The following is a 22,115-nucleotide window of genomic DNA, read 5'->3' on the forward strand; positions in this document are numbered from 1 at the left end:
CTCATATGTTTATTATCTTTCATTTAGAGGTAATAATTCGTTTATATTTTTATCTTTTCAATTTTTTAGAGAAGAACTTTCTATATTGATTTTTATTATCCAAAAAATTTTTCTATAAAATAAAAAAATTAAAATAAGTTGTTAAACAGTAACTCGTTTATATTAATAGAATAACGAGAAGTAAAGTTGAGATTAGAATTAATGGAATTGTACTTGATTCATATGAAATATTTGGACACTCATGATCACTTTCATATCCTTTAATCCAAACAACATCCATTGAAGACATATTTAATTTAACAATATTTCCTTTTTCAGTCCAAATTGAAGAACTTCCCATCATGACTTCTAAACAAGTATTGTTAGATGCTTTAGTGAAAGAATATATATAATTATTTACTGCTCTAACATTAACAATAAGAATATAATCATATCCATTACATCTCCATTGTCTTGTTGCAACATAATTTTTAAAATCTAATCCATCATTAAGAGGAAGAATATATTTATCATTTGGTGGTTCTTCAACACACATAATAATATCAGCATATTTGTCTCTTAGTTCATATGTAACTTTCTTTACTTTTTCCCATTCTTGCTCAAATGGGTTTTTATAATCCATGACCCTCATTTCAGAATAATCAAAATAAATAATACCCATAGCTCCACAAGCAATATTTTGATAAATCATATTTCTGAGTTGTTCTTCTGTTGGAGGAAATTCTTTACTCCAGTCAAGATTATATGAATCATTGTAAACAGTCCAATCAAATATTTGAACAATGTTCCACATTGCTCTAGAATTGACCATTTTCTTTCTTCCTTGTGTCATCATAACCCAAATGGATTCTAATTGATCAAATGTTTGAACTGGATAATCATCCATTCCAACAGTATCAAATCCTTCTTTGTAAAGATTAAGATTAAATCTGTCATTAATAGCAGGCCAAACTACATGGTTTGGGTCATTTTCTCTAATAGTTCTAGTTGTTGCCTTCATACTTGAAACACAACTAGTAGAAGGTTCATCTGCAATATAATAACCAAAGAGTCCAGGTTCATTTTTAATTAACTCAACTTGTTGTTTAGTCCAACTTACTTTATTTTGAATTTCAGTGTCACTACACCCACAACAAATAGAACCAGAGAATGGATTAATGATTCTAATTTTTCCATTTGTCCTATCATATACATCTTGAATTTGTGTTGCTGACATTTGTCCTGGTCCTTTCCATAAATTGAATGGGGAGTCTTTGAAATGTTCAATATCAAAATCATCATACCAATTCATATAACATCCAAGAGGGAAGAATTTTTTACCATTAACCCACGTGACATGATTCTTATCAACATAAATGTCATAAGATGGATTAGCACTGAGTTTTCTAAAAGTAGTCGAAACAGTTTCAACTTTATTATTAAATAATGAATTGATACAAGTGATCTTAACTATATAATATCCAGGTGTAAGACTAGATGGGTTGAATGTTGTTGATGTAATAATTTGATTGAAAGTCATTCCCATTTTAAATTCTGAACTTTCAATATTTTTAACTACTTGGTTATCTGATTCTCTAATAACTTGTCCAGTGATTGAAAGATAAGATCCATCTTGAAAAGCAGTGTCATTAACATCTAACCCAACTCTAATTTCAAATGGTTCAATATAAGCTTCTTGTCTCCATGTAATACAATCAACAGAAATAAGAACATTTTGTTCAATAGGCTCTAATGAAATATCATCAATCCAAAATTCACCAGTTGCAGCTGCTCCTTGAAGTCTAGCAGAAATAATAAATCTCTGTTTTCCAAATGTCATTACAGAGTTTCCTGTTAATTTATACCATTTATCTGTACAAGTTCCTGTCTTACATTGAGAAATAGAATTTGAATAGAGATAAACACCATCCCAATAATCAGCACTTTCTGCAAACACCATTAATGCTCCATTTTGAACATTTTTAACTTTAATATAAGCTGTTAATTTATATTTAATTCCATGAACAAGATCTGAACGGTATTGAAAAACAGAAACAAAGTCTTTAGATGATAAGTCAGTACAATGTAAAGACTTTGATCCTAAATTATAAGTTGTAGAATCAAGAACACAAGAGTTAGAACCTCCATAAATACTCCATCCAGTAATACTTGTTGAACTTCCTTCTTCAAAACCACCATTAACAATATAATCTTTTGCTATGGTACATACTAATAAGTAAAATCCAATAACAAGCATGCTTTTTGATTTATTAGATTGAAGCAGTAGGATTAGTATAGAAAATTAGAAAAAAAAATTAAATATTAATAATAAATACCACAACTTTCATTTTATAAAGTTGACTTTTCGTTTTTTATGAAAAGTTTAAAACAAAAAATTAAAAATATTTTTTCTTCCAAAAATAAGAAGAAATTATTACTTGGGTTTAAGTATCTTCTAAATATAGAATGTTTAAAGGATTTTCAATTCCATTAGTCATTGCTCTTTTTTTTAGAATTCATCTCGAGATTGAATTTTGTATTATTTAATGAATAGTTGTACAACAGATAATACAGAGTCATTGCATGGGGTTGTTTTAAAATTGGAACCTCAACTAAGCAAAGAAAGTATATTCTTAACTAAAGAAAAGAAGGATAAGGAAAAAAAAAAAAAAAAAAAAAAAAAAGAAATCAATTATGATTAACCTTATTTTTTAGGTTTTTCATCATGTTGAGAAGTGAGAGAATCAGTTTCTTCAACACGCTTTATTTCTATTGAAATAAAGTTTTTGCAAGCATGCTCGACTTAAATGGTTCCTCATTTAAGTTGCTGCCTGACTTTTATTTTGATTTTAATGAGTAATATAATATTTCTCATTCTTTATATTGTTGTTTTAAGAAGAGTATATCCATATCATAATGTTATGCCTCATCTCCTTTTACCTTCGACACCCCTTAAAGAAACCCTATTCCTTGATAATATCCTTATGTTTAATTTTTGTGCAACAATATCAATTATATATGCTTCTTCTTTAACAAATGATAATTCTTAATACGTAATACCTCCTTAGTAAATAATAATCCTTATAATTAATAATGAATAACAATACACGTTAATGAATAACAATACACGTTAATGAATAATAATCTTTTATTATAATCACTTCTAATAAATATTAATAATAATAAACAGTTAGTGTTGAATAGATATTATCTCACCAAAGGCACGTCATGACCAGACGATAACTGGGAGATTCGAAGCATGGGATTATTTTAGGGTTTCGTGTGGTGTCTCTGACGTGCCATCTTCGAATGAAAAGAAGGATAAGGAAAAACAAATTAAAATAAAAGAAAAATCAGTTTAATCTTGAACGAAAGTTTTCTAAAATTCGAATATCAAAAAAATGTGTATAACAGTTAATTTTAATTAAAGAAAAAGAAAATTTTTATGTACTGTCAAATGTGGTTGTACATCTTTTGTACTAAACAATAGTTTGACAAAGTTTTATAAAATAACACAAAATGACAGTAATTAAGAAAAAAGAAAAATGTTTTTTCTTTTTTTAATTTTTTTGAAAAAAAAAAGAATTTAAAGTTCTCATAACAAAATAGAAGGTATGAGTGTCACCTTACCATCTGTTCAAGCCTCAGCAATGGCAGAATCACTTTCACCAGATCCACTTCAAACAGTTTGTTTTAATAAAAAGAAATTAATAAAAAAGAATAAAAGTAATTTGTTAGCTTTTATTACCATTAAATAATGACATTCCAGCAGGGGTTTTAAAATATTTCTGTTCAACACTAAATACACCAGAACAATTATTTAAAAATACAGAAATGGTATTTTCATATTATATTTCTGAGGGAAAAATCTCTCAATTAATAGATTATTTGATTGACAGAGAAATTGAAGAATGTTTCAGAACACCAAGTTCAATTTTTAGACGAAATTCTATATTCACTCGTATTATTCGTATATTTCTTGACAATGAATTAAAACAGTTTTTAAAAGAGGTTATTAATATTGTTCAGAAACATATGAAACAAATCAAATTTAAATTAGTCATTGGAAATACTATTAATGCTGATGTCGAAAAATCAGTTAATAAAATCGCAGATATTATTCAATCTATTCTTGAACATATCATTGACTGTAAAAATTATCCAACTGGATTTAGTTATTTTATGCATAAAGTATCTATTGAACTACACAAAAGAACACCTTCAGTTGAATTGTCAGCTCTCAAAAATCTAATTTTCTTAAGAACTATTAATAGTGCATTGGTTCATTCTCAATCAAAGAACCAACAAGAAATTGAATCTATAAAAACTCTTTCTGTTGCTTTCCAATGGTTTGTTGGTGATTCTACTGAACAAAATATTCCACCTGCACAAAATTGGAAATTACAATTATCAGAAAAACTTGGGTCATTAAGAAGTCAAGTTGATTCTTGGGTTACTTCATTAAGAGACCTTGCATTAGATGATTTCTTTGAATTATCTTGGGTATCTCCTGATGCTTGTAATGAATTACTACCAAGAATGAAAAAAGAGTGGAAAGATATCCTTGAATTTTTATCACCAGAATCACAAGGATTACTTTCATTACATTTTTCTAATGAACAAGAAACAATGAGAATGTACATCAGATTAACAAATGAATTAGATGCCTTCTCCAATGGTACTGTCAAAGAACATAGTGATTTGTTAATGAAAATGACTGCTATGACAATGCAAATTAAGGATTTAAAGGCTGAAATTAAATATTTAAAGAAAATTTTAGTAGAAAAGGATCCATCATTAGGGTATTTGTTACAACCTGAACATTAACGTAAATTGTCCTTTTTTTTTCCTTCTTTTTTATTTTTAACAAAAAAGAAACAAAATAAAAACAAAAGAATAATGTTTTTTTTGTTGCATCATTTTAGTTAGAAGAAAGAAGTTTCATTAAGAAAGAAATATCAACAGTATCTATTTTATTCAATACAACATTCATCATTATTTCTTCAATCAATTCATTTTTATCTTCAATACGATTTAATAATTTTATTATTAATTCTTTATTATTTTGAGATAAAAGATGAATTAAAACAGTCTGATATATTTTTCTTTTCCAAATATTGTCATACCCAAAAACATGTTTTTCACCTATAATATCTGCAACATTCAATAATCGTTCATAGTCAACAGAATAAAAAGAATATATTCCTTGTTTATCATTTATTGCTTTTAATACATTGTCGATACCAAATAAAATAAATTGAATAACAACAATAATGTGGAGTTGTTCTTGTTTAAATGATTCATATGTACCAACACATTGAATTGTAGAATACATTGCAGAAATTATTTTCATTATTTCTTCTCTATCAAATCCATTTTTTTGTAATTCTTGAATAAATAATAATAATTCAAATGCACTTTGTTTGAATTGAGACCTTACACAATTTCCAAATTCTTCAAATAATCCATTATGAAGATCTTCATTTGCTTTACTACTTATTAAAATTGGTTTAAAATTAATATAAGGAATATTCTCATACAATGGTTCTGATTCCTCTTCAATTTTAATACTATTAATTAATGCATGAATTGAAGATAATAAAACTTGTGAAGTAAAAGAATAAACTGTTTGTTCTTTTTTCATACGATCAATACATTGATTAACAAAATTATAATTTCTTGGTAAATAAATAAATATTGAAGTATCTTGATAATTATCAACTTTATTTTGAATTGATACTTTTGGTAATGAATTTAAACGATTAATAGCTTGAGTTAATCCTTTTTTTGTTGTTTCAATAAGTGTTTTAAATGAAAAAGGAGCAACAAATTTATTACTTTTTGGTATAATTTCATAAAATTGATGACATTCACTTTGATAAATTCCATATGTAGTTTTATTATTGAAAGGAATACACTCTGTAATATCAAGTTGTGGTATTTCATTATTTTCATAAATAATTCTTTCTGTTGAAAGAGAGAAACATTCAATTTTAATAGAGGTAATAGTTATAATAATATCATTTCTAAGAAATGTAATAAATGGAATTCCTTTTGGAAGAAGATAATGAGATGAAATTTTAATTGGAATTGGTAAAGCAAAATTGCTATTCATAACAAAAATATCTCCACAGTCTTCTATCATTACTAAGTCTTGATCTCTTTTTAAAATATGAACTATTTGTGTTGAATGATAAAATGGAATAAATTGTAATGTTGCTAATTTCATATCATAGATACAATAACTTGATTTATTATTTTCTGAAGAAGTGAGAATTACTAACAAATTATCAATATTTTTTATTTGAAGAATTGATTCTTTTAATTGTATTTCTTCAATACCTTCTAAAATAATTTTAAATGTTGACATATCTTTAATATCTACTTCATTTAGTTCTTCATTTAAGAAAATAATATTATATCTTATTTTATATATAATTTTATTTCCTTTAACACCAATGAAAATGACACTATCGACATAAGTTAATTCCTAATCAAATCATTTTTATTTTTAATACAAAAAAAAACAAACAAATCATTTGGATGATGGTATGCATATAAAATATCATTTTCTTTAAACATTACATTTATTAATACTTTAAATTGAGCACCAACTATTTGATCATTTTTAATAAGATTAAATGTCAACTTCTTTTCTGAATCACATCTAATAAGAATACAATGTTTGTTTTCAAATAAAACAAATTTTGTAGTACTTGTTGTTTGGTCAAGTCGTTGTAATGTTCCCTGTTTATTTAAATATTACCTCTTTAAAAAAAGAATATTAAACCGATTTGAGACAAACATCATTTTTAATAAAAAGAATAGAATCATTTTCTTGCCAAATAAAAGTATGAGGGTATTCAAAAAGAATATCTTTAACCTCATTCTTATCAATAGCATCAAGAAGATTTTTGTTATTTTCAAAGACACCAAATGAACTGAATTGAAATTGCATTTAGATATTTATTTTAACTACACTTTTAAAGTTCTTTTCAGTTCCATTTTACATTTTTACATTTGAACTATTGAAAATACATACTCACAAAAAAAAATAGTAAAAGAAAAACTAAAAAATAAAAGAGATGAGTTTCATTGATGAATGTCTTGAACAATTATGGCAAGGTGAAGTAATTAAAGAAGCAACATTTCGTCAAATTTATGAAAAAGCAAAAGAAGTTCTTTCAAAAGAACCAAATATTATTCCAGTTTCACTTCCAGTAACAGTTTGTGGAGATATTCACGGACAATTTCCTGACTTTTTAGAATTGTTTAGAGTAGGAGGAAGAGTTCCTGAAACGAATTATATTTTTATGGGAGATTATGTTGATAGAGGAATAAATGGTGTTGAGGTGTTCATGTTATTAATTGCATTAAAAGTTAAATACCCTCGTAGAGTTACTCTTTTAAGGGGTAATCATGAAACAAGACAAATCTCACAAACATATGGTTTTTACGATGAATGTATGAAAAAATATGGTAATTCAGATGTATGGAAAATGTGTTGTGATTTATTTGATTTATTGGCTCTAAGTGCTTTAATTGATAATCGTATATTATGTGTTCATGGTGGTCTTTCTCCAGAAATTAAAACACTTGATGATATATCAAAAATTAGTCGATTTAAAGAAGCTCCTCATGATGGGGCATTTTGTGATTTATTATGGTCTGACCCTGAACCTGAAGTTGACACTTGGAGACCATCAAATAGAGGGGCTGGTTATCTGTTTGGTGAAAAAGCTACAACAGAATTTGTTCAAAGTAATAAGTTAGATTTCATTGCTCGTGCTCATCAAATAGTTATGGAAGGTTATGATTGGAAATTTAATAAATTAGTATGTACAGTATGGTCTGCTCCAAATTATTGTTATAGATGTGGTAATCGTGCTTCTGTGATGGAATTAGATGATTTGGGAAATCAAAATTTCTTATTATATGATGCTGCCCCAGAAGTTTGTATTTTTTTACTTAATGTTTAAACACTCTTCTATAAAACAATTAAACTTATGTAATAGAATGAACGAACAAAAGAAGCTCATAAAGAATCTTATAAAACATTTTTAACAACATACTCTTATTGAATTTTCTTATTGAATTTATTCTTTTTTTATTTAGTTAAAACTCAAACTTACTTTTGTTATAATGCAAATCAGAGAAGAACAACCATCTGACTATGAAGAAATCTATCAATTAGTTCAAACTGCCTTTAAAACTGCTGAACATTCATGTGGTACAGAACAAAATATTGTTGTTAAAATTAGAGAATCAGATAATTATATTAAAAGTTTATCACTTGTTGGTATTCTTCAAGGAAAAATTATTGGTCATGTTATGATTTCCAAAATTTCTATTATTAATAACCAGAATACATATAATAGCTATGCAATTGCTCCACTTTCTATTGCACCCGATCAACAAAGAAAAGGATATGGAAGTCAGTTGATGAAAGAAGTTATTTCAAGAGCACAAAAATTAGGAATTACTCATTTAACATTATTTGGAGATGACCATTTTTATCATACATTTGGATTTGAAACATCAACAAAGTATGGAATTAAAACAGATATTCCATGTGATGAGAATAATTGTATGGTTATTCAGTTGCAAGAACAAGGATTAACTGGAATAAATGGAATCATTAAATATCCAGATTACTTTTTTAAGTGAAAAGTTTTTTTGTGATTTTTCTCTTCTTAAAAGCTTTTTCCAAAATTAAACTTCATCTAAGAATTTTTATTTAATTATGTCTTCAGCACTTCAAATCAAATACCTCTTAGAAAATATTGGTAGTTGTCCTCAAAATGAAATTAAAAAGTGGTGTGATGATCTTATAAACATGTTTCCTTTATCTACTAAATCTTTTAAATCTTTTTATCTACCTATCTATCTAGATTTAAATGGTGTTCAAATTAGATACACGATTGATACCAATTCTACACTTTTTCAATTCACACAAGAAATTTCAAACAGATTTAAATTACCACAACCATTACATATGAATTTAGGTGATCCAGTTGATCATATTTATTTTGGAAGAAAAATTTCAAGCTTTATTTTGTTTCCTAATCAAATTATTACGATAAAAACAGAAAGTTTAATCGAACCAACTATGCCAAAAGATGAATATATCACTTTTCCATGGATAGAATATTTTAAAACTTTTGATAAACTTTTATCAAATTCTAATGAGTATTGCCTTCAGTTGTTGAGAACTCTTTCAAGTATTCCTTTAGACCAATTTGTTTTTGATGTGATAGACTCCCCGTCTTGTTTAACTGCGTTATTTTTCAATGTATTAAAAGAAAGAACAATTTCTTTAACAGAACAACAATGTATTAATTTAATTAAACAAGCATTTTCTTTTCCTGGTGAAACCAAGTACTATTCTATTATTTCTGTATTACGGTTGTGTGTATTCAATAACATTTATTTACCAGAAAACTTTATTGAAGAAATCAAACAATCAACTCAAAAAGAATCTAAATTATCACTAATTCGACCAATTTATATTTATTTAGGATGTTGTGTCAAAAAAGACTTTCATCAGCAAATTTATTTACCAAATATTAAAGATTGTAATGAATTTCAAATTATTAATGCTGCACAACATGATTTTGAGTTAGACGATACACAACTACTATCAGTTTATCAACAAATTACTACTTTTATTAATTCACCACAAAAACATAGCGAATCGATAGAAGATTTGTTTGAAACTCCTTTATATTTTATTGCTGACAACAACACTTCTCTACCATTTAGTGAAAATTTTACAGTATTTTCATATTTATATTTATTAAATTCTCTTGTTAAAAAATATGGTTTTAAGAATATACCACGTACATTGGGAGAGTATTTAGTATCTTTTGTACTTCCTCAATGGAAATCATGTTTTGAATCTATTCCACTACTTTCGTTAGGATTTCAATCAATAAATCTTGCACATCATATTCTTTCATATTCTAATAACCTAAAAAGTATTGTCTCAAAGTATTTAATCAAGTCATGTGAAATTCAATCATCATTAGGAAGAATTGAATTAACTGCAACACCTCGACTGATGTTAGAAAATCCACAATTAGAAGCATATATTTATATTGCGTCATTTTTATCAATAGAAAATGGAGAGGATAATAGTCTTGTTTCTGTAAGTAAAAAATTTCTTGAATTTCCTCCTCGGTCTATTGATATAACACCAATTATTACAACACTACAAATACAAGAAAATGATATAGAAGGATTAGTTAGGTTATTAAATACATTAAATATAAAGTGTAGTTTATTAAATTTTTCTTCCATCTCGACAAATATAATCCCAATACTTTGTTATCACTTTTACTTTCAAGTATATCCTATTCATCCTGAATATACATACGCACATGGATTTACTTCAGTTCCAAAACATTTCGATCTAATTTCAACTCACACATTAGGTAATTTAACATTTAGTTTAAAAGCAGTTATTACAGTAGAAAATAAATTATATTTAAGAAATGGAAATAAGTGGATGTGTTTAGAAAATGGAATTTTAATTGATGTAAATCCAAAAGTATGGAGTAAAATTATGAGAGAAGGATTATTTACTCAAATAGTATTGAAAGTTGGTAATGATGTAGTACATAACCCAACAACTATTGAACCAACAATTACACAAAGTGATATAAGTGATGCATCTATAAGAACTTCAGTACCAAATATTGAATGTATGTCAGTAGAAGAAAAAATAGAATTTCTCAAATATATCATTTGTAGATATCTTGATGTTCTTAGTTCTGAAGTTTATTATAAAGTATGCGAAGAATTAAAGAAAGAGAATGGAATAATAGTACTTAAATATATTCTTTCTGATAAATTCTTAAATTTCTTTCAACCTGGAGAAACACTTAATGAAGTAAGAAATGATCTTGTTGACTTAGTGGTATATTTGATGAAGAAACTCGATAAAGATTCACAAAACCTCATTTGCCAACTTCTTATAACAAAAACACCCAATGCTGGAATGTTAAGACTTTGTTCACAATGTACTGATAATGAAACAATAAAAGAATATTCTTTACAACATTTTAATGACTTCTTTAAATTTGTAAAAGAAGAAAAACAATCATTCCAACAACTAATAAAAGAAACAATTAATGAATTAGATAAACTTGAACCAATCTATCGAAATAATGTTGAAATTATTAGAACTATGAAGAAAAGTATTCCAGTTGAAGCAAGTCTTATTCTTAAACGAGTTGGAAATAAAGAAGAAAGAACAAATATGATTTCTTCATTCCGATTCCTTCGTTTAGATGATTTAGATAAAATTAAATTCTTAGAATCACTTGATTTAGATACTATGACATCTGAAGATTTGTCTATCCTCCAAAAGTATAAAAAGAAATTAACAAATGAAAGTAAAGAAGTTTTCGATAAATTTGATCAAATAAATAAAGTACTCAAACAAAGATTTGATGCAAAAATGTTCTATGACTATTGTTACGATGCTGTTTGTTTTTGTTTTATATTTATTTATTATATTATTCACCATATTTAGTTCTATGATGTGATGATGAATTAATTGCATTTTATTTTTCAAATAATAGAATTTCTCATTTGACCCAAAAAGAATAATCATTAAATTTATATTAATCAAATGTATGAAAGACTTAAAATCATAATCATCAAAATAAATATTTTTTTTTATTTCCTTCTTTTTTTTGAATGAATTAATATCATTAAAATTGTTTTATAAATCAATTTAATATTTCATGTTTTATAAAACATAAAATAATTTAAACCTAATAGTAGATAAAGAATTTGACGATGGCAAAAGAAGAGTACCATAATGTGTTTGAACGAGACGAAAACGGGATTAGAAAACTTGACTTAGAGTATGGAGACTTTCCTGATGATGGGTATGATTATTCACAACATTTTGCTGAACGAGGAAATGGGATTTTCATTCAGTCTGATGGTAAAATTATACAACCAGAAGATAGAGGGGCTGATGAAATTGAGATTGTAAATGATATTCCTGATGACATTGACCCTGAAATTCTTGCTATGTTAAATGGAGATAAAGAAACTAATGATATGGATGATGATTTTGTTCAAAAAGCAATGGGAAAGGAAGTTCAAAAAAAAGAGAGAAAAGAAAGGGAAGAAGATCGAGAATTTGAAAAGACTCTGAAAATGTGGGATAATGATGAAGATGAACCTATTAAAGATGATTTGAGTGATGGTTTAGAGTTTGAAGAACAAAAAGATGATGATATTCCATTAGATGAAGATATGTTAATTGAAAATGAGCCAGTTGATGGGTTATTTAAGAATGGTAATCCCGTTGATATGTTAGATTTAAACCAAGAGTTTATTGATTTTGATGAATCAGATGTACAACTTGCCATGAGTTCTGTGAACTTAGAACAGAATCCAAAGAAACACCACCACAATCAACCCAAACAAAGAAAAGAAAAGAAAATAACAAAAGAAGACCTTGAAATAGACCCAGCACTTTTGTTAAAACATGCACAACGTGTAATGGTAGATGAACCAGAAGAGACAGAAACTATTGTTGTTCAAACAGTCGTACAAGAAGATATTCTTCAACATCAAGAAAAAACAAAACCAAAGACAAAACCAAAGAATAAACCAAAAATGGTAAAAGCACCATTAAAGAAAAAAAAGTAACTCTTAATTTTTATTACATTAATTTTTGATTTATTTCTAGTTAATACATCCAGTTATTAAAATTATTATGTGAATATTATAAGTGTGATTAACAAATTATATTCAAAGATTATTGAAATAAATTAGGAAGAAGTATATTTTATATGAAAAATTTATTCACAAAAAGTTAAAATAAAAAATGAAAAAAAAACTGAAATTTTAATAAATAATAAGAATGTCACGAAGACGTCAAAATGAAAAGGACCAAGCACTTGAACTTCTAGGAAAAGCTAGAGAAGGTAAAATTGACATGGAGGAAGTGGCAATAAATTGTATTGCACAAGATGGGTTTGATAATATTGATGATATTGATATTGAAGATTTAAAGAATGAAAGTATTAAAGAAGAATCAAAAGAAGAAGTTGGAGGTAAGAAGATGGTTCAACAAAAGTTAGTTATTGAAGGAAAGATTAATCCAGAGGTTAAAGAAATGATTAAAGAAAAAACCGAAATTACTATTTCAAAAGAAAAGGCTCCACCAATCAAAATGCCAAAAAAATTTATTCTTAATGTTCCTAAAAAAACAGACACTAATGTAATGAAAAATGTCCCAATACAAAATTTAGATTTCTTCTATATTGATTTAGTAAGTGTTACTACAATGAAAGGTTGTGTCTTTTTAATAGGAAAAGTAAAAGGAGATAATGGATTTATTTCTTGTTCAATTCTTGTCAAAGGTATTAGAAGAGTTTTGTTTGTTGAACCAAAAAATGAATTTATCAATAAGCCAAAAGAAGTAATAGAAGAATTAAAGAGACATTATAAATCAACCAATGTAGTATTTGTTGAAGCAACAAAAGAAATGATTATTAATCCACAAGATACAAATGATAATAAAGAGTTATTAGAAAAAAAGGTTATCAAAGGGATTCAAGTTGAATGTTATTTTGATGATAAAGAATTAAATGATACTGGAAAAACTTATGAAAAAGTTTATCAAAAAACATTGACATGTGAAGAAGTGTTTCTTAGTAATTATTCAATATTTGGTCCATCTTGGATTAAATTTAATGGATTAACTGTTGTACGCACTTCTGTAGAACAAAAGTCATGGTGTTTAAGGGAATACATTTTAGACCTCAAAAAAGTTAATCCTAAAACATCAATTAAAACTTCTATAACAAACACACTTATTCCTCCTTTAAATATTTGTTCTATTGAAACAATTTGTTTAAATGAAGAGAAAACAAAAAAACCAATGATGATTTCATTAGATGTAGTTAAAAGTGTTCCTATGAGTCATAGTATGAAGGCATGGAGAGATGATGTTTATACTTTTTATATAAATCAAGGAGTTAAGTGTTCAAAAGGAATGGAAGCAAAAGACCAAAGAGAACTTTTGTTAAAAGTATGTAATTTCATTCAACAACATGACATTGACCTGATTATATCACATGACATGACAACAACATTAATGCCATTTTTTGATATCATTGAATCATCAGGGGAGGTTTCTGCTTATTCTAAATTTGGAAGACTAAAAAGGACACTCACTAATATTAAATCAAAAGATAATAAAGATGGTACTTTTGCAGGAAAAACCTTCTTTTCTGGAAGGTTGTTAGCAGATACGTTTGTATTATCAAAAGAATTCTTAAAGTCCGAAAAAATTAATGACTTAAATACTTTAACAAGTCATTATCTTGGAATTCAAAGAGAGTATAATATTGATGATTTGACATGTTCAAGTGACATTGAACTTGCATTACAAGACAAAAATAAAATTGAGAGTATTAGGAATTATCTTGAAGAAAATTCTAGGTTAGTCATAAAACTTTGTAATCAAATGAATGCAATTGCAATGACCAAAGAATTAACTAACTTGGCTGGTAATATTTGGAGTCATTCTTTCTTTGGAAAGAGAGCAGAACGAGTTGAGTATTTACTTCTTCATGAATTTATTAAACAAACAACATTGTATATTTTACCAGATAAAAAGTTTGGGGAAGGAAGTCAACATAAAAAATATGCTGGTGGGTTAGTTTTAGAACCTGTTAAAGATTTTTACTCAGATCCAATTTTATTAATAGATTTCAAATCCTTATACCCATCAATTATTATGGAATTTGGTGTTTGTTTTCTTAATTCTCAACTTGGAGGAGAGAATAATAAATCAATGTTACCAGAAATTATTAAAAAACTGGTTATGAGAAGAAGACAAATTGTAAGTGAAATGGAAAGGTTAGGAGATAAAGATGAAATTAAAAAAGCACAATTAAATACACAACAACTATCTGTAAAAGTAATGACTAACTCTATTTATGGTTGTCTTGGATTTAAAGGAAGTAGGTTTTATTGTCAAAAAATTGCTGAATGGATTACTAGTAAAGGAAGAACTATTTTAACAAATACATGTGAACAAGTTCAAAAAATGGATATTCAAGTAATTTATGGAGATACTGATTCATTAATGGTTAGACCACCAAAAATTAGTATGAATGATTTAAAAACTTTTGGCAATAATTTATGTGCACAAATTAATAAAAGTTATAAATCATTAGAAATTGAAATTGATGCAATATTTGAAAAATTATTATTATTAAGAAAGAAGAGATATGCTGCTACAATGATTCTTGATGGAGGTAAAAAGAAAAAAGAGTTAAAAGGGTTAGACGTTGTAAGGAGAGAATGGTGTCCTCTATCTAAAGAAATAGGATATTATTGTATAGACTTAATATTGTCTGATCCAGGATTAGTTAAAATGCAACAAATATTAGAAATTTATTTTAAAAATATGGCAGAAAAATTAAGAAGTGGTAAAGTTGATATTCACCAATTAGTTATTACTAAAGGATTGAATAAAGATCCCCAATCATATCCACAAAAGACTGATCATGTAGCCGCTGCATTAAAATCAAGTAAACATTATAAAGCTGGTGATCAAGTTAAATATTTAATTGAAAAAGGAGATAATACAAAATCAAGTAGTGATAGATCAATTCCACTTGATGTTGTTGAAAAATTAGAGAAATTTGAACCTGACTATGAGTATTATTTAGATACACAAATTTATGCACCAGTTTCAAGGTTATTTGAAGTATTTCCTAGGATGAATATTAAAATTAGAGAATGGCTTGGATTAAATCCAACAACAAATTTGTATAGTAGAATTGCTGTGACAACAAATAAAAGTGGTTTATGGTTAGGTTTTGAAATTGAATGTAGTGAATGTAAAAAAGTATTTACATACAGAGCATATCAAGAAAGAGATATGAAGTGCAGATGTCCAGAATGTAAGAAATTATATACATCTACTGACTTAGTTTCTAAAGGAAAACAATATATGGAAAAGGTATTAGATGAGTATTTAAAACAAGAAGTATCTTGTAATGATTGTGGAAAAATTTATACTAAGGCAGGAAATAATGCAGTTTATGATGACTCTTTTGATTGTTGTGGAAAGAACTATGAATTTAATATTAAAAAGAATGATGTCATAGAAAAATTAACAAGTCTTTATGTTATTACATCATCAAGACTTAACGATCAACAAAAAATTGATTATGATATTGATGCATTACATTCATCAGTAAAAGGATTTTTAGATAAACCATGTTTACAAAGAGGAAGATAAAATGAAAATAATTGAATTAATAAAACCTTTTTTAAAAAGTTCATGACTACTACTATCAATCTAACCAAATAGTATTACCAAATAGTATTTTGAAGGCAGGATAATTTTAACTGAAAATCTAGAATTTATAAGTTATGAATACAATTTAGTTTTGATTAATAATTCTTTTCTTTTCATACTGGTTGGTTATTATTAAAAAAGTATAAAACAATCAACATAAATATGTCTTATTTGTTACAAGATAATAATTAATTATTAACAAATAGTAAACTTCACACTTTTAATAAAAGGAACCAATTTTATTAGTTTAATAATTATAGTAATTAATGTTCTACTGAATTGGTAAAGACTCTTCTGAAGTAGAAAGTTTTTTAATATATATTAAACAACAATTCCTCAATTGAACTAAAGGTTGAACCATTATTATTTCTTTTGTTTTAAATTTGCGAAAAAATAAAAAATAAAAAACGGTAATAGTAAAAATTAATAATCCATTTAAATTAAATAAAATGACAGTCAAAATGCCTACCCATTAAAAAAAGGTAAAAAAAAGATTTTAGTTTAATTTTTTGTTGGGAATGAACAACTTCCAAATTCTTATTTTATTAATAAGTATTTGTTCTGCAGAAATACTTAATGATGGAGTTCCATTTAAGCTCAATGGAATTAATTCTGTTTCATTAGACTATTCAATTAATCCAAAACACAGAAATAATAAGATTAGAAGTTATATTACATTAGATGCTACGTCACAAACATCAATTAAAATCTCTATGTCTATTAATGGTAAAGAAATCATTCCTCTTCAAGAGTATATAGAACCTATTGCAATTGAAGAAATTGATGAATATAAAAATGCTGTTCATAAAATTACTGTTTCTTCTTCAGCTCCAATGAGTGGAGTAATTACTGCAGCTGGTGCAATATATCTTTCTGATTGTTCTCCTGTTACATTTGATTCTTCTAATTTCAATTATATGGTTCACTTTATTTATGAAGCAAAGAATACTCATTTCTCACATGAAAATGATTGCACACTTATTTCTTCTTTACTTCTTAATTTTACTAAAGGAGTATCTTTTTATTTTGAACAAGAACCAAATAGTCAGTCAACAAGTGAATTTAATAAATATTCTCTTTACCAATACATCCCAGTTTTTGAAGATGGAACTGTTTTTATTCATGCATTAGGAATTGAAGGAGGAGTTCAAGAAGCAACAGTAAATTCATTTTTAACTCTTCAATATCTTAATGATTGTAATGGAAAGAAACAAAAAATTCATTTAGAATCAAGTGGGTCTTATGCATTTTATAGAGTACTTCAAGTAACTGCTTCTGTTTCTGGTCTTCCATTATCAATAATCGAGTCAAGTCAATTTGATGGAACAATGGAAGTGTATTATGGAATTTGTAATGCAGAAAAAATAGGTGATATTAAAAGTGGAGATGACACTATTCTTTTAGCTAATAATTGGTCTAATAATAATTTTGCTATTATAGTTAAATATAACGTTCCAAAGCCTATTGACATTGAAGTTATTCATTACGAAGTTATTGCTCTTTCATCAACAAATGAATTCTTTATGCATAGTGATGTAGCTTATGGATCATTCTCCTTATGTGGTTTAACACAAACTACTAAAATTACAACTTCTCTTGACCAAACAATTACAATTTCTACTGGAATTGATACTGTCCCAATTGAGGATGCAACTAGTTCTTCCAAAGAAATTGTTAAACAAAATTTAGAAGGTGGTAGTTATATAGTATTGTTTAAAGGTAAATATGGAATTGTAGAAACTACCTTTGAAGTTTCAAATGATATTTTTGAATTACCACCAGAAGGAACTTCCAGAATTGGATGTTCAAATGCTGTTTATTCAGTAATTGTTGAAGAAGGAGCAATGGACTATTTTGTAATGTTAAAATCACTTGAAGTAGAATCAACATATACAATTTATGTAGACCAAAATATTGATAATTTAAATGAAAACGCACAATTCTCATCAAATAAAGGACAAGTTTATGTTTCTAATATTCATTATCCATTTGAAAATTATTCAATTACAACTGGTCAATATTATATCAAAATTATCAACTTCCCAACAAATGCACATTCTCAAGTACAACACTCAGGATCAATAGAGCTATGTGATAATGTTACTAAAACAGTTACTGTAACAAAAGATTATCAATACGCTCGAATTATTTTGAAAGGTTGGAATGATGAATATACATTTACTTCATCTTGCAATTTAGACTTTGTTGTTAATGGTGAATATAATACTTTTGGAAACCCAAGACCACTTGATGAAAATGCTCAATTTAAAACAACAGGCACAAATTTCACAATAAAATACTCAGACCCAGCTTTTAGTAACAGTATTTCTCATGTTGGATTTAGAAGTACAGATGGAAAAGAACATGAATGTACTATTCAATATAGTACAGTGTCATATAAAATAATACGTATCCATACTGGATTTAATACTGTTGACTTAATTTTATGTTGTTGTGGTGGACTATTATTGTTAATTTTCATTGCCTATATTGCATTGATTGTCATTGGTCTTGTTAAAGGCTGGCTTAAACCAAGTTGTTCAGTGAAGAAAATTGAATAATTCATTTTTATTTTCTTAGATAGGTTACTATTTGGACAATTAATGTTGATCTTCAAGTGTTATATAAACAAGCCACAAGAAAGAATATATTAGGATTTGATAAAAATTTTAATTCTAAAATATTTAAATATGGAAGTTATGAAACATATTATTATGATATAGAACTTTGGTACTCTTTATTAGCACGTTCTAAAGTTCCTTTCCTCACATTCAATTCACAAGATGATCCTATTGCAATATCAAGTAAAGGAAGTCGATCAAGAATATCTAATGCCATTCATGCTTCTTCAAACACAATCTCTATTTTCACTCAAACAGGAGGACATTTGGGGTGGGTTGGAAAGAAAAAGGGGTCAGCTGGATGGGATGATTCTGTTGCATTACAGTATTTTGATGCATTAGTTGAGTTAAACAAAACTGGAGAATTGGAAAATCTCATTAATCAAAATTAATTTTATTTCGTTATATATCACATATTTAGTTAAATATTCTATGAAAATAGAATTAGTTTTTGTTTTTTTATTGATTTAAAAATACAACATATTCATAGTATCATGTTTTATCATATTTTGCTCTTAATAAATTCATTTTTCTTAAAATAAATTTAAAAGACTCTTTTTAAAATAAGATTTTACCTATCATCTCAATAGAGAAAAAATTTGTTTATTCTCTTACTACTTTCATTTGTCATTTCATATTTTGGAGTGGTTAATTTCATAAAGTCTTATCAATTCTTGTGTTTTACAAAAGTCTAACTTCAAAATTTATTAATGGAGTTATTCAAAAAATAGTTGAGGGTGAATAATAATAGAACACCCTCCCCATCGTTTTATTGGTCAATTTAATCTTGAAAAGAAGAGAAAAGAATGTTAGTTGAGGGGATGATGTGGATAATCATGTTTGTATTAAAACTGAAATAGTATGAAAGTAAGAATCAAAACAATAAATCTGTAGATTTCTAAAATATTTTTGTCACTTTCTTATTCTTTTTTTCATGTTTATCTTCTTTATTTAAAGAATGAGAAATGTTGGATATTCATTACAAACATTAGAAACAATGGAATACAATGAAGATTATCAAATGAATAATCATACTATTCACACTATCCCAACAAAAGCTGGTTCATTGAAAGTTGGTGGTTTTGTTGTCATTGGAACTTTCCCATGTAAAATCACTGAATTTAATAAAACTAAGGATGGAAAACATGGACATGCAAAAGTAACATTAACTGGAATTGATGTTTTCACTGGGAAAAAGTACACTGACTGTTGTCCTGCTCATTCCAATGTTGATGTTCCCGTAATAAAAAGAGTAGAATATTCTCTTCAAGACATTGATGATGGTTATTTGACTCTTCTTGATGAAGATGGGACAGTAAGAAGTGATATTAAACTTCCTAAAAATGAACTTGGGAAAGAAATTGAACATGAATTTAATGAGAAGTCTCTTATATGTATTATCCAAGTATTTGGTGATCAAGAGATGGTTGTTGGCTACAAAGAAGATAAAGACTAATTCTACTTTCTTTTTATCATTTTATTTCATCATAACCACTCAAAATTTCACAAATAAAAAAATCTATATGAAATTGCAATTTATTATTCTCTTATGCAAGAATATTGTTATATAAAAGAAACTTAATGTTTATTACACAATCGTTATGCTGATATATCTTTTTCATATTATAATTTTATTTTTTCATTATTTTTGTATATTAGTATTTCCATTTTAAACTAAAACAATATTGTTCATTATCATTTAATTTTTATTATATTAAAATGTGTTGAATTAATATATTTAAATGAATGAGAATAAATGAACATAAAAAAGAAGTTTACTTTATTGTCCTATTATAGAATGTCTACAACTTATTAAATACTCAAAAACTAATATCATAATCATCTGCTGAATAAATTCAATAGATTATTGTTGTATTTTGATGTTCATTTTAACATTATTTGTATTATGAAATTATATACAAAGATATTTGACCATTTAAATACTGTTTGTATTTATTAGTTGTAATAAAGAAAAACTTAACTTGACTCTACACATTCATTGTTCGTGTCTTATCCTCATTTAAATGATGAAATGAAATTATAACTATTCTATTAACAAAATATAATTCAGTTAACATCATTTTATTTTCCAAATAATAATATCATAACAAGTAGAAGTAATAAAATATAAGAAATAAGTTTAATATGATAATATCAAGAATAATACTCAAAATAATCAAAGAAGATTATTCAAATAATAAATCATTATTCTTATTTATAACAAAAATAAAATAATCACTACATTATTAATTCTTTGTTCATGATGTTAAATAATGAAATGTCAAACTATTAATTAAAATAAATATTTATACAAAAAAAGTTATATAACTTCTTCACGTAAAAATGTGTTATTCTTCAATTTTTTATTTTTTAATTTTTTTTAAAATAAGAGATAATTAGAGGCACACTTAGTACAATTGAATAAAAACTATGTAATAGAAGAACATTCACGAGTTAATAGAAATATGGATTAACCAAAAAAATGAAAAGTTTAGTTATGGATAAATAATGTTATCAAAAAAAATTGTTTTTAAAACAAAGTATAAAAAGATTGTTTCTATAAAAGTCTTTAATTGGTTTAATTCCTTTTTTTTTGTTAGTAATTTCTACTTCTATCAACAATTATGTTTGTGTGTTACTTTTAGTTTATCCCTACTTGTTGAAGCTGAAGAGAAATGTGACGATGTCTTTAGAAAAAAGAGAGAAAAGAGAAGAATGTGATTATTAAAGGGTTGAACTTAAAAATATATTAATAAGATCATGCAAGTGGAAGAAGCTGGCATTATAGATAAAATCAATCAAGAAACACAATTATTAAATGAAGAAGTAAAAAGACTCATGGCAAGTTATCAAAATGAAAAACAACAATGTGATGAACTACAAAAAAGCTGTTTGTCTTTTTTATTTTTCATGTTATATAAAACAAACAATTAACTCAAAGACGATAATCAATTACAAGAAATTCAACGAATTAAAGATGCTATTTCAGAATTTGAACGTAATCATGCACAAGTTGAAGAAAAAATTAGGAATGCAGAAGCTGAGATATCTCAGTTACATGCTCGTATGGATAATAAGTGATTGTGAAAAATAAATGAAAAGTTTTGGGTTTAAAGTAAAGAAATAAAGAAATAAAAGATAAATGTTAAAATTAATAATAAAACTACTAT

At 26.3% G+C, this 22,115-nt stretch overlaps 11 protein-coding genes across 11 annotated transcripts, besides 1 other annotated feature; 9 read left to right on the forward strand and 2 right to left on the reverse strand.

Moving 5' to 3' along the window:
• Positions 1-157: 157 nt before the first annotated feature.
• Positions 158-2,236, reverse strand: EHI_151450 (uncharacterized protein; the record flags this gene model as incomplete). Its single annotated transcript, XM_652273.1, has 1 exon — positions 158-2,236. One exon carries the CDS (start codon positions 2,234-2,236, stop codon positions 158-160), a length of 2,079 nt encoding a protein of 692 aa, XP_657365.1.
• Positions 2,237-2,646: 410 nt separating this feature from the next.
• Positions 2,647-3,290: a repeat region.
• Positions 3,291-3,593: 303 nt separating this feature from the next.
• EHI_151460 (uncharacterized protein) lies at positions 3,594-4,806 on the forward strand (the record flags this gene model as incomplete). Its single annotated transcript, XM_652275.1, has 2 exons — positions 3,594-3,665; positions 3,718-4,806. The coding sequence occupies 2 exons, from the start codon at positions 3,594-3,596 to the stop codon at positions 4,804-4,806; spliced, it is 1,161 nt and encodes a 386-aa protein (XP_657367.1).
• A 94-nt stretch (positions 4,807-4,900) lies between these two features.
• EHI_151470 (uncharacterized protein) lies at positions 4,901-6,937 on the reverse strand (the record flags this gene model as incomplete). Its single annotated transcript, XM_652276.1, has 3 exons — positions 4,901-6,449; positions 6,512-6,726; positions 6,785-6,937. 3 exons carry the CDS (start codon positions 6,935-6,937, stop codon positions 4,901-4,903), a joined length of 1,917 nt encoding a protein of 638 aa, XP_657368.1.
• Positions 6,938-7,064: 127 nt separating this feature from the next.
• EHI_151480 (serine/threonine-protein phosphatase 4 catalytic subunit, putative) lies at positions 7,065-7,958 on the forward strand (the record flags this gene model as incomplete). Its single annotated transcript, XM_652277.2, has 1 exon — positions 7,065-7,958. The coding sequence occupies one exon, from the start codon at positions 7,065-7,067 to the stop codon at positions 7,956-7,958; it is 894 nt and encodes a 297-aa protein (XP_657369.2).
• A 163-nt stretch (positions 7,959-8,121) lies between these two features.
• On the forward strand, positions 8,122-8,646 carry EHI_151490 (acetyltransferase, GNAT family; the record flags this gene model as incomplete). Its single annotated transcript, XM_652278.1, has 1 exon — positions 8,122-8,646. One exon carries the CDS (start codon positions 8,122-8,124, stop codon positions 8,644-8,646), a length of 525 nt encoding a protein of 174 aa, XP_657370.1.
• Positions 8,647-8,722: 76 nt separating this feature from the next.
• EHI_151500 (uncharacterized protein) lies at positions 8,723-11,539 on the forward strand (the record flags this gene model as incomplete). The annotated part of the gene is made up of 2 exons (XM_652279.2): positions 8,723-11,467; positions 11,516-11,539. The coding sequence occupies 2 exons, from the start codon at positions 8,723-8,725 to the stop codon at positions 11,537-11,539; spliced, it is 2,769 nt and encodes a 922-aa protein (XP_657371.2).
• A 245-nt stretch (positions 11,540-11,784) lies between these two features.
• EHI_151510 (uncharacterized protein) lies at positions 11,785-12,651 on the forward strand (the record flags this gene model as incomplete). Its single annotated transcript, XM_652280.1, has 1 exon — positions 11,785-12,651. One exon carries the CDS (start codon positions 11,785-11,787, stop codon positions 12,649-12,651), a length of 867 nt encoding a protein of 288 aa, XP_657372.1.
• A 214-nt stretch (positions 12,652-12,865) lies between these two features.
• Positions 12,866-16,264, forward strand: EHI_151520 (DNA polymerase alpha catalytic subunit, putative; the record flags this gene model as incomplete). The annotated part of the gene is made up of 1 exon (XM_652281.1): positions 12,866-16,264. The coding sequence occupies one exon, from the start codon at positions 12,866-12,868 to the stop codon at positions 16,262-16,264; it is 3,399 nt and encodes a 1,132-aa protein (XP_657373.1).
• A 578-nt stretch (positions 16,265-16,842) lies between these two features.
• EHI_151530 (uncharacterized protein) lies at positions 16,843-19,337 on the forward strand (the record flags this gene model as incomplete). The annotated part of the gene is made up of 2 exons (XM_001913317.1): positions 16,843-18,867; positions 18,909-19,337. 2 exons carry the CDS (start codon positions 16,843-16,845, stop codon positions 19,335-19,337), a joined length of 2,454 nt encoding a protein of 817 aa, XP_001913352.1.
• A 566-nt stretch (positions 19,338-19,903) lies between these two features.
• On the forward strand, positions 19,904-20,401 carry EHI_151540 (translation initiation factor eIF-5A, putative; the record flags this gene model as incomplete). Its single annotated transcript, XM_652282.1, has 1 exon — positions 19,904-20,401. The coding sequence occupies one exon, from the start codon at positions 19,904-19,906 to the stop codon at positions 20,399-20,401; it is 498 nt and encodes a 165-aa protein (XP_657374.1).
• Positions 20,402-21,705: 1,304 nt separating this feature from the next.
• EHI_151550 (uncharacterized protein) lies at positions 21,706-22,026 on the forward strand (the record flags this gene model as incomplete). The annotated part of the gene is made up of 2 exons (XM_652255.1): positions 21,706-21,835; positions 21,887-22,026. 2 exons carry the CDS (start codon positions 21,706-21,708, stop codon positions 22,024-22,026), a joined length of 270 nt encoding a protein of 89 aa, XP_657347.1.
• Between the last annotated feature and the right edge of the window lie 89 nt (positions 22,027-22,115).

This window comes from Entamoeba histolytica, genomic scaffold (assembly GCF_000208925.1).
Source record: "Entamoeba histolytica HM-1:IMSS scf_1104750518587 genomic scaffold, whole genome shotgun sequence".
Taxonomy (NCBI): Eukaryota; Evosea; order Mastigamoebida; family Endamoebidae; genus Entamoeba; species Entamoeba histolytica.